This window comes from Microcaecilia unicolor, chromosome 9 (assembly GCF_901765095.1).
Source record: "Microcaecilia unicolor chromosome 9, aMicUni1.1, whole genome shotgun sequence".
NCBI lineage: Eukaryota > Metazoa > Chordata > Amphibia > Gymnophiona > Siphonopidae > Microcaecilia > Microcaecilia unicolor.
Genome location: NC_044039.1, coordinates 221,942,354 through 221,960,550, shown reverse-complemented (window position 1 = coordinate 221,960,550; position 18,197 = coordinate 221,942,354). Strand labels below are relative to the sequence as shown.

The 18,197-nt window shown below is 45.9% G+C and overlaps 1 protein-coding gene across 2 annotated transcripts; it reads right to left on the bottom strand.

The window, feature by feature from the left end:
- Positions 1–849: 849 nt before the first annotated feature.
- NGB (neuroglobin) lies at positions 850–17,961 on the bottom strand. 2 transcript variants are annotated; one of them, XM_030214647.1, is made up of 5 exons: positions 17,872–17,961; positions 17,201–17,341; positions 10,560–10,671; positions 2,853–2,972; positions 850–1,448 (listed from the first exon to the last, which is right to left on the bottom strand). In XM_030214647.1, the coding sequence occupies exons 2-5, from the start codon at positions 17,302–17,304 to the stop codon at positions 1,302–1,304; spliced, it is 483 nt and encodes a 160-aa protein (XP_030070507.1). In that variant the 5' UTR covers positions 17,305–17,341; positions 17,872–17,961; the 3' UTR covers positions 850–1,301. The 2 variants fall into 2 exon arrangements, with proteins under 2 accessions (XP_030070507.1, XP_030070506.1); XM_030214646.1 differs by lacking the exon at positions 17,872–17,961 and having other exon boundaries at positions 17,201–17,645.
- Positions 17,962–18,197: the final 236 nt, after the last annotated feature.

Below are 18,197 nucleotides of genomic sequence, written 5' to 3'. Positions count from 1 at the left end.
TTGTAATTTCTATTTATTTTCTACCTAACAACCTAAATTTGGCTTCCAGAATCTCCTTCCCATACTCTGTATGTTGTAGACAACCAGCTCCTCCTTAATATTATGTAGAATCCCATCTAGGTAACAGGTGACGTCTACCACCGTCACATTAGGCAGGCAAGTGACCGAGCAATCCTCCTACCCATCAGCTACCCGGTTTTCTATATGCCTCATGACTGAATTGCTAACTAAAATGACTGTCCTAATCCTTTGCTCCTGGACAGAATCCGCTAGAGACACCCTTGGTGTGAGAGGATATTCCATCTCCTGGAGAGCAGGTCTCCACTGCATTCAATTCTATCCATCACACAATTTTACTGAAGAGATTTGAAGCTTTCGGTTTGTCAGAATCAGAATCCGTCTTAGTTAGGTTTATGTTTTTCTTCGACTTGTTGGTTTTGAGTCATAAAAGGTTCACAGTGTGTTCCTCTTGATTCTTCTCCTTTTGGAGTCCTTCAGGGCTCTGCCGCCTCCCGTTGTCTGCTTTGTAAAGTATTGGCCTGTTTGGGTCTCCAATTCAGAATTTATGCAGATCATATTCAGTTCTTTAAAATCAATGTCAGTTGACGAGGTGATTGAGTTTCTAAAACTGCATCTATGATCTAGCAATTCTTGGATGAGAGCTAATCGTTTTCTTTTACACATGGCAAAAAAGGGGTTTATTTCCTTCATCAGATATATCTCTGCAATTTTCTGTTGATGGAATGGAGATTTTGCTTCTACATGACATCAGGTACTTAGGCGAACTGTGAAAATGGCACAGACTTTCCTGTTTTTAATTATTTATTGTTGCAATTTTGTTTAGTAATACTTTTATTGTACTTTCATTATGTACGCAATTTCGTAAGCCGCTAAGGATGACAGATTGTGTGTGGCCTATAGAGATGTAAATGAATTAAAACCTTACCTACCAGGCACTCATCCAATACTCGAGCTGTGTTAGATCACTTCTCCTTCTGTCTGCTTCCTCTGCCACAGAAAAACTTATCCCTTCATCTCAACTACCATCATATCAATCATTACGTTTACAATTTATGGCTTAACTATAAGATAAGCTACACATGGTTTTCTATTTTAATTGTTGTGTCTTTTTTAAAAGCACATTTATTTACATATTGTCTCTACAAGGCGACTCTTTTCCCTTTCATCTCCACCATTCCGCACGGCTCAGTTTCTCTCTCTCCTCTTCATTCCCCCCGCAGCTCTTTCTCTCTCTCTCTCGCTCTTCCCCTCCTCCGTTTGGTTGCACAGGGACAAGTCTGTTATTCTCCCTCCTTGCCCTCTTGCCAGCCACAGCTCATAGTTTTCACCAGCCCAGAGTACAGTTTGGTCCAGGCCTCCCGGCTGTGGGTGCTGAAAGCTGGTCCCAGGCCTTTGTCCAGCGCATACAGGAGCGATTCTCCTACTGTCTAGAGATAAACGAAAAGAGGACACAGGACAGAAGAGAACAGACTGTGAGGCCCCACCATGTCATTGACTCATTGCTGCTATTACTACAGCTAGCTAATGCAGTGGTCTTCGTTCATTTTTAAGCCGGGGCAACTTTGGATTCAAATGAGCTGAAGGGCAGCTGTCAAATAATTTTCCCATGCAGGACACAACACTGCTGACCAGTGTGTGTCAATGACATCCACCCCCATCAGCCTACCTCCAAACTTCATCGGAAGCCAGAGGCAAAGCCAGAACTCGGTGGGAGGGCGGTCCAGAGCCCGAGGTAGGGGGGCACAGTTTAGCCCACTGCCGACCCTCCCCCACTTTTGACCCCCCCCCCCCCCACCGCCGCCAGGTACCTTTGCTGGTGGGGGTCCCCAACCCCCGCCTGCCGAAGTCTTCTTCAGCGCCGGTGCGCTTGCTGATCTGTTTCTGTGACTCTTGATGTCCTGCGTGCACACGTGCAGGACATCTGGAGTCTCAGAACTCACAGACACAGATCGGCAAACGTGCTGGAGACTGGCGCTGAAGAAGACTTCGGATGGCTGGGGTTGTGGACCCCGGCCAGCAAAGGTACCTGGCAGCGGCGGCAGTGGGAGGGGGGGGTCGAAAGTAGAGGGTCCAGGGCTAAATACGTCCTGACATTTTTCTTGGGGGCAGACTCAAGAAAAATGTCAGGAAGTATTTTTTCACGGAGAGAGTAGTGGATGCTTGGAATGCCCTCCCGCGGGAGGTGGTGGAAATGAAAATGGTAACAGAATTCAAACACGCGTGGGATAAACATAAAGGAATCCTGTTCAGAAGGAATGGATCCTAAGGAGCTTAGCCAAGATTGGGTGGCAGAGCCGGTGGCGGGAGGGGGGGACAGTGCTGGGCAGACTTATACGGTCTGTGCCAGAGCCGGTGGTGGGAGGCGGGACTGGTGGTTGGGAGGTGGGGCTAGTGCTGGGCAGACTTACACGGTCTGTGCCCTGAAAAGAACAGGTACAAATCAAGGTAAGGTATACACAAAAAGTAGCACATAAGAGTTTATCTTGTAGGGCAGACTGGATGGACCGTGCAGGTCTTTTTCTGCCATCATTTACTATGTTACTATGTTACTATGTAAATCTGCCCCACCTAGCCACGCCCCTGTTGGGAGGTATCCTCAAGGTTATGAGCATTTGCAAACACATTTGTCAAGTATAAGAGTTAAATGAGGAAAGGAAATGCTAAGACGATGGGGGCCACACTAGAGGTCTCTGGGGGGGGGGGGGGGGGGGGGACGTCCCTGGCTTTGCATCGAAGAACACTGAGCTAATGAATATTCTCCCTTAACTGCATAAGGGCAATGGGAGTGTATTTGCTGCTGACAACAGAGAAGTGACTAATAATGAGCTTACAATGAAGGATTCAGTCTTCACCCCGATAGCCTGGTGTTTCTTCCCCAGACCAATGAGATATTCCTGCAGAGAAGGAAGGTTCTCTAGAGTGTTTACCGCTGTATCAATAACCAGCATCACCTAGAGAGGAGACAGAGGGATCAGAGATGGGAGGAAGAGGCAGGTTCAAGCCATGAAGAAGGAGAGCAAAACGTCACGCTACAATCATGATCCAGTGGAAAGGCAGTTCTAGCAAAACCATACCAGCATTCAGCGCTATTTAACCAGCCAGGAACAGCTCCTGCGCTTAGTACATACCCTCGAATTCTATATAGCGTTCCGAAATCCAGGTATATCCTATAACAACGTGCATAACTTAATTGGCTTAACAAGCTAATCAGCACTTAACAAGGAATAATGAGCATTAATTGGCAATATTTACGCACACAACTTGCTAAGCGTATTCTGTAATGAACTGCGCCTACATTCTAATATATGCAGTTCAAAGGGGCGTGGCTATGGGTGGGGAAATGGGCATTCCAAATTTACAAACGTAGTTATAGAATATGGCCCAGTGCGCCTAAATCTTTGCAACGGGATTTCATTGGCACAGGGATGTCAACTACCACACAGAAATCTAGGCACAGCTTATAGAATAGACTTAATCCACGTGGATTTCTTAGGCGCCACTGAAATGGAGACCAAGACACCTCCCCAACTCCCAAGAAAGCCAGACTCTATAAGCAGAAATAGAAATCTATTTTCTCCTGTATGCTGCAAAACACACAAATAGAAAATAATGTACATTTCTAAAAGCAGAAACATTTCAATCCTTAAAAAGTATTAAATAATATTCTTCTTTTCTACCTTTGTTGTCTGGCCATTTTTGGATTGATCCCCGTCTGTTCCACTTTTTGCATCGGTCTCCTAAATTATTTCCTGGTTGGCCTTTCCATTTCTTGTCTCGCTTCTTGTCTTCTTTTCCTTCTCTACATCCGTGTGCCACTGTTTCTTTTTATGTTTTTTGTTTCACTTGTCTTATCTATGAGTGTATATCCACTTTTTTTTGTTTTTTACTTTTCTCATCTCTGAGTGTATATCCACTTATTTGATTTTTGTTTCGTTTTATGGGTTTTTTTTTCACTTTTCGTATCTTTCTTTTATGTTTTTTTTTCACTTTTCTTATCTCTCTTTTATGGGGTTTTTTTTCACTTTTCTTATCTTTCTTTTATGGTTTTTTTTTCACTTTTCTTATCTCTCTTTTATGGTTTTTTTTTCACTTTTCTGATCTTTCTTTTATGTTTTTTTTTCACTTTTCTTATCTCTCTTTTATGGGTTTTTTTTCACTTTTCTTATCTTTCTTTTATGTTTTTTTTTTCACTTTTCTTATCTCTCTTTTATGGGTTTTCTTTCACTTTTCTTATCTCTCTTTTATGTTTTTTTTTTTCACTTTTCTTATCTCTCTTTTATGGTTTTTTTTTCCACTTTTCTTATCTCTCTTTTATGGGTTTTTTTTCACTTTTATCTTTCTTTTATGTTTTTTTTTCACTTTTCTTATCTCTCTTTTATGGGTTTTTTTTCACTTTTCTTATCTCTCTCTCATGATTTTTTTTTTCACTTTTCTTATCTCTCTTTTATGGGGTTTTTTTTCACTGTTCTTATCTCTTGAGTGTTCGTCCGCCCATTTGATTTTACCCTCAGTCTCTCACCCTCTTCTTAGACAAGAGGTGAAAGGAGGGGGTCGATATTCAGCCGGCAGTGCTCAGTGTTTTGCTGACCACCACCAGCATTATGCTCAGAAATTCAATGCCGGGCCATGTCTGGGCTCCAGCACTGAATTTCCAATTTCCAGTGCCAGTTCAATGTGATATCCAGCACTTAACTGCCTATGGTGAACTACATAAAGATAGGATTGACTTTTATGTGGTCCTATTTATGCCGTGAGCTCAGCCAGTTAAGTGTTGAATACTGGCATTTAACCGGCCAAGTGCCAACTCTGTCCCCCAGTACACCCCCAAAATAGTCATTTTCAGCAACATTAACCTGTTATGTGTCACTGAAAATGACTGGTTAGTCTAGAACGAGCAACTTGACCAGCCAGAAACAGATTCCTGGCTGGTTGAATTGCTTTGAATATTGACCTCAAAGAGACTATCTACTGGCTTTTCTGATCTGTCTCTCATCCTCTCTCCAGTACTCCTATTGCCCCCCCCCCTCTCCTTTCCCAATCTCCTATTCTCCCCCATGTTTCTCCCACTCCCTAGTCCTCCATTTCCATCCTCTACTCACTCCCTCAGCCATCCACTGCATCTCATCCCCTCACTAGCCCCAGCTTCATCCCTGTCTCTCCTTCCTTCCTCTGCCTCCAGGCCATTCTTCTATCTCTTACCCTCTACCCGATCTCCTATTGCCTCTCTTTCAAACCCATTTTTGACCTAACTCAACTCCTTCAGAGACCCATCCCCTTCCTCTTATACCCCTCCCCAGTGTACTCGTATCTCTTTTTAATGCCTCTCATCCTCTCTACTGTCTTCCAGGTCATTCACATTATATCTCTACCTATCCCCACACTTCATCCCCTTTCTCTTACCCCCCATTTCACACCTTCACTACTTCTCCCACCCTATCAAAACATTCCCACCTACCAATTTCCAAGTCTTCACTATCCCCTCATAATTCCATCTCTCCTGTTCATAATTCCCGCTCCACCCCCAGCACTCTTCCACTCAATCACCAAGTACTACTTACTACTACTACTTAACATTTCTAGAGCGCTACTAGGGTTACGCAGCACTGTACAAATTAACAAAGAAGGATGGTCCCTGCTCAAAGGAGCTTACAATCTAAAAGACGAAATGTCAAGTTGGGGTAGTCTAGCTTTCCTGAGTAGAGGTGTAATGGTTAGGTGCCGAAGGCGACATTGAAGAGGTGGGCTTTGAACAATGATTTGAAGATGGGCAGGGAGGGGGCCTGGCGTATGGGCTCAGGGAGTTTGTTCCAAGCATGGGGTGAGGCGAGGCAGAAAGGGTGGAGCCTGGAGTTGGCGGTGGTGGTGAAGGGTACTGAAAGGAGGGATTTGTCTTGAGAGCGGAGGTTACGGGTAGGAACGTAAGGGGAGATGAGGGTAGAGAGGTAAGGAGGGGCTGCAGATTGAGTGCATTTGTAGGTGAGTAGGAGAAGCTTGAACTGTATGCGGTACCTGATCGGAAGCCAGTGAATTGACTTGAGGAGAGGGGTGATATGAGTATATCGGTCGAGGCGGAAGATAAGATGAGCAGCAGAGTTCTAAACGGACTGAAGGGGGGATAGATGGCTAAGTGGGAGGCCAGTGAGGAGTAGGTTGCAGTAGTCAAGGCGAGAGGTAATGAGAGAGTGGACGAGAGTTCGGGTGGTGTGCTCAGAAAGGAAAGGGCGAATTTTGCTAATGTTATAGAGGAAGAAGCGACAGGTCTTGGCTATCTGCTGGATATGTGCAGAGAAGGAGAGGGAGGAGTCGAAGATGACACCGAGGTTGCAGGCAGATGAGACAGGGACGATGAGGGTGTAATCAGCTGAGATAGGGAGTGGAGGGAGAGGAGAAGTGGGTTTGGGTGGGAAGACAATAAGTTTGGTCTTGGCCATGTTCAGTTTCAGGTGGCGGTTGAACATCCAGGCAGCAATGTCGGATAAACAGGCCGATACTTTGGCCTGGGTTTCCGCAGTGATGTCTGGTGTGGAGAGATAAAGCTGGGTGTCATCTGCGTAAAGATGATAGTGGAAACCATGAGATCAGGGAGCCCAGGGAAGAGGTGTAGATTGAAAAAAGAAGGGGTCCAAGGACAGATCCCTGAGGAACTCCAACAGAGAGCGGGATAGGGGTGGAGGACGAACCATGAGAGTGTACTCTGAAGGTACGATGGGAGAGATAAGAGGAGAACCAGGAGAGGACAGAGCCCTGGAACCCGAAAGAGGACAGTGTGTCAAGAAGTAAGTTGTGATTGACAGCGTCAAAAGCGGCGGATAGGTCGAGGAGGATGAGGATGGAGTAGTGACCTTTGGATTTGGCGAGGAACAGGTCATTGCATACTTTAGATAGTGCCGTTTCAGTTGAGTGTAGGGGGCGAAAGCCGGATTGAAGCGGATCGAGGATGGCATGAGAGGAGAGAAAATCAAGGCAACGGCTATGAACGGTGCGTTCAAGTATCTTGGAGAGGAAGGGTAGGAGGGAGATGGGGCGGTAGTTGGAGGGACAGGTAGGGTCAAGTGATGGTTTGTTATGCTCTGTTCCCCCAACCCCTGATTCTCTCCCATCTTCTGCTCTTTCCAGGGCCTTCCGTCTATTTGACACTTCTTATCTCTCCATGTTCACCATCATTCCCATCTGTGTCCTTAAATGTCCTAACATCTCCTCCCTGTCTCTGCCCCTATCCCTTCCCCCATGTTCAGCACCTGCCTTTTTGTCCCCACACTCCCCCTCCCCCATGCCCAGCATCTTCCCTGTGTCTATGTCCAGCTTCTCCCCCTCTCTACCCCCCTGCATCTCTCTCTCTCTCCTTCCATCGGTGGCTCTAGCATCTCTCCCTCACTCTTCACCTCATTCATTATCTCTCTCCTCACCATCCCAATTCATGTCCCCTCTCTCTTCCTCCCAGCACCCCCTAGTCAGGCATCTCTGTTTCCCTTCACCAACTGGCAGATAATGGAGCTCCCATCTCCCAGTTTCTCTCTCAATTCCCTTCCTCCACCCCCCCCCCCCCCCACCCAGTCCTCCAACTTTCCATACATTGATGGCACTGCTAGCAATTGAGGCACACCACTGCCATCTGTCTCTGGAAACTTTCCCTCTAGCAGGTCCCATCTACACAGGAACAGGAAGTTATGTCAGAGGAGGCAGGGCATGCTAGAGAAAAAGCTTCTGGAACTGGCCATTGGTGCTCTGCCTCAATAGCTGGCCCTGCCGTCAATGTATGGAAGATTGGAAGACTGAGGGGGAAGGGAGAGGAGGGGAGAAGAAGGAGGAGAGGAGGCATCCTTGCAAGTGCAGAAACAAGAAGTGACATCATTGGAAGACGGAAGCCTACAGGGCCTATAGGAATCCCTGCCAGCGATAGCTCTGAGGTAGACTGGGGGGGGGGGGGGGGGAGTCAGAGAGAGACAGATAGACAGACAGGCAGATGCCACACTGCAAGTGGCGAAGAGGGAGAGAGGGGAGTGATGTGATTTGAGGGCCTCATGGGCAGTGCAGTGGGTGGGGGAGGTTGAGAGTTGATGCCAGTCCATGCCAGAGGAAAAGGGAGATATGCTGAACTAAATCACATGCCCTGTGCAACTGGGGTGGCAACCCATTTTATGGGGATGGCACTTGCCACCCCATAGCGATGTGTAAGCCTAGAGCTAATCAACCATGCCAGCACTAACTATTCAAAGTTGTTAAAACACATGCGAATTGTGAAAAATTGCAGATAGACCTTAGGAAATTGGAAGACTGGGCAGATGAGATTTAACGTGGACAAACGCAAAGTGATGCACATTGGGGAGAATAATCCAAATCATAGTTACCTGATGCTAGGGTCCACCAAGAAAAAGATCTAGGTGTCATTGTAGACAATATGCTGAAATCTTCTGCCCAGGAACTATTAGGAAAGGGATGGTAAATAAGACCAAGAATACTACAATGCTTCTGTATTGCTCCATGGTGCAACCTCACCTTCAGTACTGCGTTCAGTTCTGGTTGCCATATCTCAAAAAAGATATAGCGGAATTAGAAAAGGTTCAAAGAAGCGCAACCAAAATGATAAAGGGGATGGAACTCATATGAGGAAAGGCTAAAGAGGTTAGGGCTCTTCGGCTTGGAAAAGAGACGGATAAAGGGAGATATGATTGAGGTCTACAAAATCCTGAGTGGTGTAGAATGGGTAAAAGTGAATTGGTTTTTTACTCATTCAAAAAGTACAAAGACTATGGGACACGCAATAAAGTTACATGGAAATATTTTAACAATGGGAGAAAATATTTTTTTCACTCAATGAATAGATAAGCTCTGGAACTCGTTGTCGGAGGATGTAGTAACAGCGGTTAGCATATCTGGGTTTAAAAAATGGTTTGGACAAGTTCCTGGAGAAAAAGTCCATAGTCTGCTTTTGAAATAGACACGGGGAAGCCGCTGTTGCCCTGGGATTGGTAGCATGGAGTGCTGCTACTATGTGGGATTCTGCCAGGTACTTGTGACTTGGACTGGCCACCATTGGAAACAGGATACTGGGCTGGATTGACCATTGGTCTGACCCAGTATGACTATTCTTACATTCTTATATTCCAAAACAAGGACCCCTGCCCTAAGTATTACAGTGGCAGCTAAAACATCAATACATGTATTGGGAAAACTGAACAAGCTAAATTACTACAGATCACTACCTAGAAAATTCATGCTAACAGAATATCCCTGCCCCCAGTCACACACACACAGAACATGAATAGCCAATACAAAATAATATATCACTAAGTAGAAAAAGAAATATGTAGACAGAAATTAAACTAAACCTCCAAGAAGCCAGACCTTGCATGTAGTACAGCACCAGAGAAATAGATGCTTTTCCTGTTGTTTTGAGCAAAATATAAAGATAACAGAAGTAAGGGATGGTGCTAGGAGGCTACAACCAAGGCAAATGACCTTGGCCCCCTGGCCAGAGAAAGCCCCAAGGCTGCCTGAAGCTGAAGAAGGGGATAACGCATTGCCCAGTAGTGAGTTTTGGGGTCCCCTCCCAAATGTCTGTCCTGGGCTCAGCACTGGCAGATGACACGTTCCAAAAACTGACCTATTCTAATCATTACATAGAAAATAAACTTTTTCTCTACTTTCTAATAGTGTTGGTTCCAGTCTCTGTGTCGAGTTTCCTCTGTCTTCTCTTAGCTTTCTTTCCAGGGTCTCCGTCCATTTGACATTTCTTCTCTCTCCATGTTCACCATCCATCTTCACACTGCATTCCTATCTCCCATCCAGCATCTCCCCACTTTGCCCCTGTCCCTACCCTACCCTCCCACCATGATCGCTATCTTTTCTCTGCTACATCCCGCCCATACGGAAACAGGGAGACAGAGGAAGCGGAAGCAGCAGAAGGAAGGCCCCGAGGCCAGGCAGAGGCAGCCTATGTTGCCAGCGATGCCTGATGGTAAAGGCAAGTTTGAAGGACCAGGGGAAGGAGGGAGGAAGAGAGAGAGATGCTGAATCACAGAGAGTTGGGTAAGGGGAGAAAGTGAGAGATACCGAACCATAGGGAAAGCAAGGACAGAATGGGAAGTGATCAGGGGCTGACTGAAAACGGACTCTTAAATTGGCAAATTTTCTGTCCTGCCTTGAAAAACTGGCCAGGCTAATCAAAATCCAGCCAGTTGGCAACAGATATGCACACCATGCACATATGATAGTATGCATATAACCAGTGCATTTTTTCTAGCTTAAAAGGTGCCCGTACTCAAATGCTAGGCCACCCTTCAGGAGTGGGGTGATCACTGAGAGACCCACCCCACAATAGCCGGGCCCCCTGCAACCAGTCACACAATCTATGACAAGGCAGAATTGGTGTGCAGAGCCTGAGCTCTTTCATTAAAACGTGGGGACCATGGGTCAATTTTAGCAGACAATGGAAAAGGTGCCAGTACTCAGTACCCCCTCAAAAAAAGCCCTGCATATAACAATGGTTGTATGTGTACTGATGCATGTGTATTTGTGCATGTGAAAGCAGTTCTCACCTTGCGGACATGCTGCAGGAAGTCTGGAGAGGCAAGGCAGTCCTCAGCACTGCAAAACTGCGTCGAGTTGTACTGGAAAAGCTTCACGAGATCAGGTTCCAGATCAAACAACCTGACAGGAAGAAAAGATTATGCAAAAAAAACAAAAATCAGTGAAGTCAAGACTGCATCTTCAAAGAGGCCCTTGGGGTGAGGGGCCACAAAACAGAAAGTGCTCTGAGACCGAGAGGACCCCAGAAACAGAGGGCTTTGAAACAGAAAGAGGCCCCAGAAACAAGGAGACTCCCAAGCCCCAGGAAAGTGGGGGCCCCAGGTATGAGTGAGAGAATCCTAGAACTATGTCTATTTGACAAATTCTCTGGCTTCCAACCCTTGTGACATTGAACCCTCCTCCTCAAAGTACCTCCACCTCCAGCCTCACTTTCACTTCCTATCCAGACTATGGATGAGTATTTGCATAACAAGATTCACAAGATTAACCTTGAGTGCTCTACCAGGAAACCTTCATCTCCTCTTCCCCCTCTTCATTATCACATTCAACCCTGCCACCCTTTTTTTCTTCCTTTCCTTCCTAAAATCACAGGGTGATGATGCAGAGGAACTGAAAGAAGTCTCGGTGAACCTGGAAGATGTACTGAGCCAAACTGACAAAGTAAAGAGTAGTAAATCACCTGGACCGGGCGGCATACATCAAGGGTACTCAAAGAACTCAAGCATGAAATTGCTGATCTGCTGTTAGTTATATGTAACCTGTTGTTAAAATCGTCCATAGTACCTGAAGGTTGGAGGGTGGCCAATGTGATGCAGATTTTCGAAAAGCGTTCCAGGGATGATCCAGGAAATTACAGACCGGTAAAGCCCGAAGTCAGTGCCGGGCAAAACAGGACACATAAACAAACAGAGTCAACATGGGTTCAGCCAAGGGAAGGTTTGCCTCACCAATTTTCTTCATTTCTTTGAAGGCGTGAGGAAACACGGAGATTTTCAGAAAGCTTTTCATAAAATTCCTCATGAGATACTCCTGAGAAAATTAAAGAGTCCTGGGATAGGAGGCAGTGTTCTGGTGTGGATTAGGAATTGGTTATCAGACAGAAAACAGAAGGTAGGATTAAATGGTCATTTCTCTCAGTGGAGGAGGGTAAATAGTGGAGTGCCGCAGGGATCTGTACTGGGACCGGTGCTATTTAGCATATTTATAAATGATATGGAAATCGGAACAACGAGTAAGGTGATTAAATTTGCAGAGGATACAAAACTTTTTAAGGTTCTTAAAAAACGTGCAGACTGTGAAATATTACAGGAAGGCCTTAGGAAACTGGAAGACTGAGCATCCAAATGGCAGATGAATAATCTGAATCATAGTTACTTGATGCTAGGTTCTACCTTGGGGGTCAGCACTCAAGAAAAAGATCTAGGTGTCATTGTAGATAATTCACTGAAATATTCTGCTCAGTGTTCGGCAGCGGCCAAAGAAGCAAACAGGATGCTAAGAATTATTAGGAAAGGGATGGTGAATAAGACCCAAAATACTATAATGCCTGCGTATTGCTCCTTGGTGCGACTGCACCATGAGTACTGCTTCAGTTCTGGTCACTATATCTCAAAAAAAAGATATAGTGGAATTAGAAAAGGTTCAAAGAAGAGCAACCAAAATGATAAAGGGGATGGAGCTCCTCTCATATGAGGAAAGGCTAAAGAGGTTAGGGCTCTTCAGCTTGGAAAAGAAATGGATAAGGGGAGATAAGACTGAGGTCTACAAAATCCTGAGTGGTTTAGAACAAGTAGAAGTAATCGAGTTTTTACTCATTCCAAAGATACAAGAATTAGGGGACACTCAAGAAAGTTACATGGAAATACTTTTAAAACAAATAGGAGGAAACATTTTTTCATTCAATGAATAGTTAAGCTCTGGAACTTCTTGCCGGGGGATGTGGTAACAGCGGTTAGCATACCTGGGTTTAAAAAAGGTTTGGACAAGTTCCTGGAGGAAAAGTCCATAGTTTGCTATTGAGATGCCCTGGGATTTATAGCATGGAATGTTGCCGTGATTTCGGTTTCTTCCTGGTACTTGTGATCTGGATTGGCCACTGTTGGAAACAGGATACTGGGCTAGATGGACCATTGGTCTAACCCAGTATGGCTACTCTTATGTTCTAAGTGAGCAGATCTAATTACTGTCTGAATACATCAAACAGGATGATTTTACTAAAGTGCAGTAAGTTTCAGCATCTCCACAGGAAGGTAATTCTTTTCTCAATGCTGAAATCAGAAACAGATTGTCACTGAAACACTAACAGCCACAACACAAATTCAATCCAAAATCAGTTCTCTGAGGAAAAAGCTATTTCATGGTCTGCTGATACACTTATCCAAGAGAAGAAAGAGTTAATGCTATGATTCTAAAGTTAATTCCAGGATTTGAAAAACAAGGGTCTGTATGTGTGGGGGGTGGGGTGGGGGTGGGGGGTCTTCCTGGATTATCACAGACCGAGGTTAAACCAGAGGATTGAATGCAATCAACCTTTGGGCTTCTTTTACCCCAAACCATTGATGTAACAAGCTCAGAGGTTATTCCTGAGGGGATGGAGAAGAACAGCTTCAAAAATGCTAGATTCTCTCCTAGCAGGTAATAATCAATGCCTCACACCAGTTACACTCACTGCCCTGGTGCAGACTACAGCACAGTGCCTCAGAGAACTTAAAGGGTAACCAGCATCACCCACCCATACAGTTGCTTGACTCGCTTCTATCCAAACTGGAAAGAATACCTTCCTCACTCAGCTGGTAACCAGAATAATTTACCCATCACTCACCCACATGGTGCAGAAAAGAGTGGCACATCCATCCAGTCACTCACCTGATAACCAGAACTATTTACCCATCACTCACCCACATGGTGGAGAAGAGTGGCTCATCCATCCATCAGTCACTCACCTGATAACCAGAACAATTTACCCATCACTCACCCACATGGTGCAGAAGAGTGGCACATCCATCCATCAGTCACTCACCTGATAACCAGAACAATTTACCCATCACTCACCCACATGGTGGAGAGAAGAGTGGCACATCCATCCATCAGTGACTCACCTGAAAACCAGAACAAGTTACCCATCACTCACACACATGGTGGAGAGAAGAGTGACACTCATATCCATCAGTCACTCACCTGATAACCAGAACAATTAACCCATCACTCACCTACATGGTGGAGAGAAGAGTGACACTTCTATCCATCAGTCACTCACCTGATAACCAGAACAATTTACCCACCACTCACCCTTATGGTGGAGAGAAGAGTGACACTCATATTCATCAGTCCCTCACCTGATAACCAGAACAATTTACCCATCACTCACCCACATGGTGGAGAGAAGAGTGGCACATCACCCATCAGTCACTCACCTGAAAACCAGAACAATTTACCCAGCACTAACCTACATGGTGGAGAGAAGAGTGACACATCCATCCATCAGTCACTCACCTGATAACCAGAACCAATTACCCGCCACTCACCCTTATGGTGGAGAGAAGAGTGGCACTCATATCCATCAGTCACTCACCTGATAACCAGAACAATTTACCCATCATTCACCCCCATCATGGAGAGAAGAGTGGCACATCATCCATCAGTCACTCACCTGAAAACCAGAACAATTTACCCAGCACTAAGCTACATGGTGGAGAGAAGAGTGGCACTCATATCCATCAGTCACTTACCTGATAACAAGAACAATTTACCCGCCACTCACCCTTATGGTGGAGAGAAGAGTGGCACATCCATCCATCAGTCACTCACCTGATAACCAGAACAATTTACCCAGCACTAACCTACATGGTGGAGAGAAGAGTGGCACATCCATTCATCAGTCACTCACCTGATAACCAGAACAATTTACCCACCACTCACCCTTATGGTGGAGAGAAGAGTGGTACTCATATCCATCAGTCACTCACCTGATAACCAAAACAATTTACCCGCCACTCACCTTTATGGTGGAGAGAAGAGTGGCACTCATATCCATCAGTCACTCACCTGATAACCAGAACAATTTACCCGCCACTCACCCTTATGGTGGAGAGAAGAGTGGCTCATCCATCCATCAGTCACTCACCTGATAACCAGAACAATTGACCCATCACTCACCCACATGGTGGAGAGAAGAGTGATACTTCTATCCATCAGTCACTCACCTGATAACCAGAACAATTTACCCAGCACTCACCCTTATGGTGGAGAGAAGAGTGACACTCATATTCATCAGTCCCTCACCTGATAACCAGAACAATTTACCCATCACTCACCCACCTGGTGGAGAGAAGAGTGGCACTCATATCCATCAGTCACTCACCTGATAACCAGAACAATTTACCCATCACTCACCTACATGGTGGAGAGAAGAGTGACACTTCTATCCATCAGTCACTCACCTGATAACCAGAACAAGTTACCCATCACTCACCCACATGGTGGAGAGAAGAGTGGCACTCATATCCATCAGTCACTCACCTGATAACCAAAACAATTTACCCGCCACTCACCCTTATGGTGGAGAGAAGAGTGGCACTCATATCCATCAGTCACTCACCTGATAACCAGAACAATTTACCCGCCACTCACCCTTATGGTGGAGAGAAGAGTGGCACATCCATTCATCAGTCACTCACCTGATAACCAGAACAATTTACCCATCACTCACCCACATGGTGGAGAAGAGTGGCTCATCCATCCATCAGTCACTCACCTCATGACCAGAACAATTTACCCACCACTCACCCTTATGGTGGAGAGAAGAGTGGTACTCATATCCATCAGTCACTCACCTAATAACCAAAACAATTTACCCGCCACTCACCCTTATGGTGGAGAGAAGAGTGGCACTCATATCCATCAGTCACTCACCTAATAACCAAAACAATTTACCCGCCACTCACCCTTATGGTGGAGAGAAGAGTGGCACTCATATCCATCAGTCACTCACCTGATAACCAGAACAATTTACCCGCCACTCACCCTTATGGTGGAGAGAAGAGTGGCACATCCATTCATCAGTCACTCACCTGATAACCAGAACAATTTACCCATCACTCACCCACATGGTGGAGAAGAGTGGCTCATCCATCCATCAGTCACTCACCTGATAACCAGAACAATTTACCCAGCACTCACCCTTATGGTGGAGAGAAGAGTGACACTCATATTCATCAGTCCCTCACCTGATAACCAGAACAATTTACCCATCACTCACCCACCTGGTGGAGAGAAGAGTGGCACTCATATCCATCAGTCACTCACCTGATAACCAGAACAATTTACCCATCACTCACCTACATGGTGGAGAGAAGAGTGACACTTCTATCCATCAGTCACTCACCTGATAACCAGAACAAGTTACCCATCACTCACCCACATGGTGGAGAGAAGAGTGGCACATCACCCATCAGTCACTCACCTGAAAACCAGAACAATTTACCCAGCACTAACCTACATGGTGGAGAGAAGAGTGACACATCCATCCATCAGTCACTCACCTGATAACCAGAACCAATTACCCGCCACTCACCCTTATGGTGGAGAGAAGAGTGGCACTCATATCCATCAGTCACTCACCTGATAACCAGAACAAGTTACCCATAACTCACCCACCTGGTGAAGAGAAGAGTGGCACTCATATCCATCAGTCACTCACCTCATAACCAGAACAATTTACCCATCACTCACCCACATCATGGAGAGAAGAGTGGCACATCCATCCATCAGTCACTCACCTGAAAACCAGAACAATTTACCCAGCACTAAGCTACATGGTGGAGAGAAGAGTGGCACTCATATCCATCAGTCACTCACCTGATAACAAGAACAATTTACCCGCCACTCACCCTTATGGTGGAGAGAAGAGTGGCACATCCATCCATCCATCAGTCACTCACCTGATAACCAGAACAATTTACCCAGCACTAACCTACATGGTGGAGAGAACAGTGGCTCATCCATCCATCAGTCACTCACCTCATGACCAGAACAATTTACCCACCACTCACCCTTATGGTGGAGAGAAGAGTGGCACTCATATCCATCAGTCACTCACCTGATAACCAGAACAATTTACCCGCCACTCACCCTTATGGTGGAGAGAAGAGTGGCACTCATATCCATCAGTCACTCACCTGATAACCAGAACAATTTACCCATCACTCACCTACATGGTGGAGAGAAGAGTGACACATCCATCCATCAGTCACTCACCTGATAACCAGAACAATTACCCGCCACTCACCCTTATGGTGGAGAGAAGAGTGGCACATCCATCCATCAGTCACTCACCTGATAACCAGAACAATTGACCCATCACTCACCCACATGGTGCAGAGAAGAGTGGCACATCCATCCATCAGTCACTCACCTGATAACCAGAACAATTGACCCATCACTCACCCTTATGGTGGAGAGAAGAGTGACACATCCATCCATCAGTCACTCACCTGATAACCAGAACAATTGACCCATCACTCACCCACATGGTGAAGAGAAGAGTGACACTTCTATCCATCAGTCGCTCACCTGATAACCAGAACAATTGACCCATCACTCACCCACATGGTGGAGAGAAGAACACCTCTCCCATCTATCAGTCACTCACCTGGTGAAGAGCACTATGCCATGATGCTGTGGGTCCTGGTTCACTGTAGCCCAGCTCTCACGGATCAGCTCCTTTTCTGTTTGGGATAAGTCAACACTCTCCATCCTTCAGCTTTCTTAGGTTCCCAGCTGTTCCCTGACTCTAAGGTTGAAGCAGACAGGGCATCAGCACATCCCCTTCTGTAATCCCCCTCCCTGAGGCTCTCTAGAGACAGGACAGTGGGGGGACTTGTGTCCTACACCTATCCCTGAGGAGCAGTAGCTAGAAAGTGTGTGAGATCAGAGATCCTCCATGGGAAGTGGCTGTTTCAGATAGCCTGCATTGCCTCTTTCTAGCATCTGCCCTGGCTGATTACAGAAAACAGATCTCAGCCTCTGTCTGTATAAATATGTGCTTCATGCCTGTCTCGCCCTCTTCCTGCGCTCATCGCATTGTGAGCAGTACACAGCAGCTGCCAGCACCTCTGTGTGTCTCGCTCTCTCTTACACACTCTTAAAGTAACAGTGGCCCCATCCACTTTTTCAGAGAATCAGGGCTTCACCGGTTTTATCTCTCATCAAATTGATATTATAATTATGATATAGATAGTTAGATACACACAGAGCTCTATATATGTGTATAAATATCTATATCCCTATTTATATAAACATAAGCATTAGCATTGTCCACACCTGACTGAGCCTGTCATTCCTCCACAGACATGTCAGACTTCCAGCAGGCAGCTTGCATGCAATTCCAGTCAGAGCCCAGGTGGATCTGGGTACTGGAGTGACTGAGGGTGCTGCAGGGCAAGGAGGAGATGCACTGGCCGCATGCTGTGTGTTGGGGAAGGGGGGGGGGGGGGTAGGAGGAATGATCTCGAGTTGGGGAAGCTCTTCTAGATTACACTCCTTCCAAGTGCCAAGGTGTAAGTACTAAGTAGTAAGTATGAGAGACACAGAGAGACAGGACAGCTGCCTGGCACAATGGTTGTATTGTGCACACATGAAGGAACATG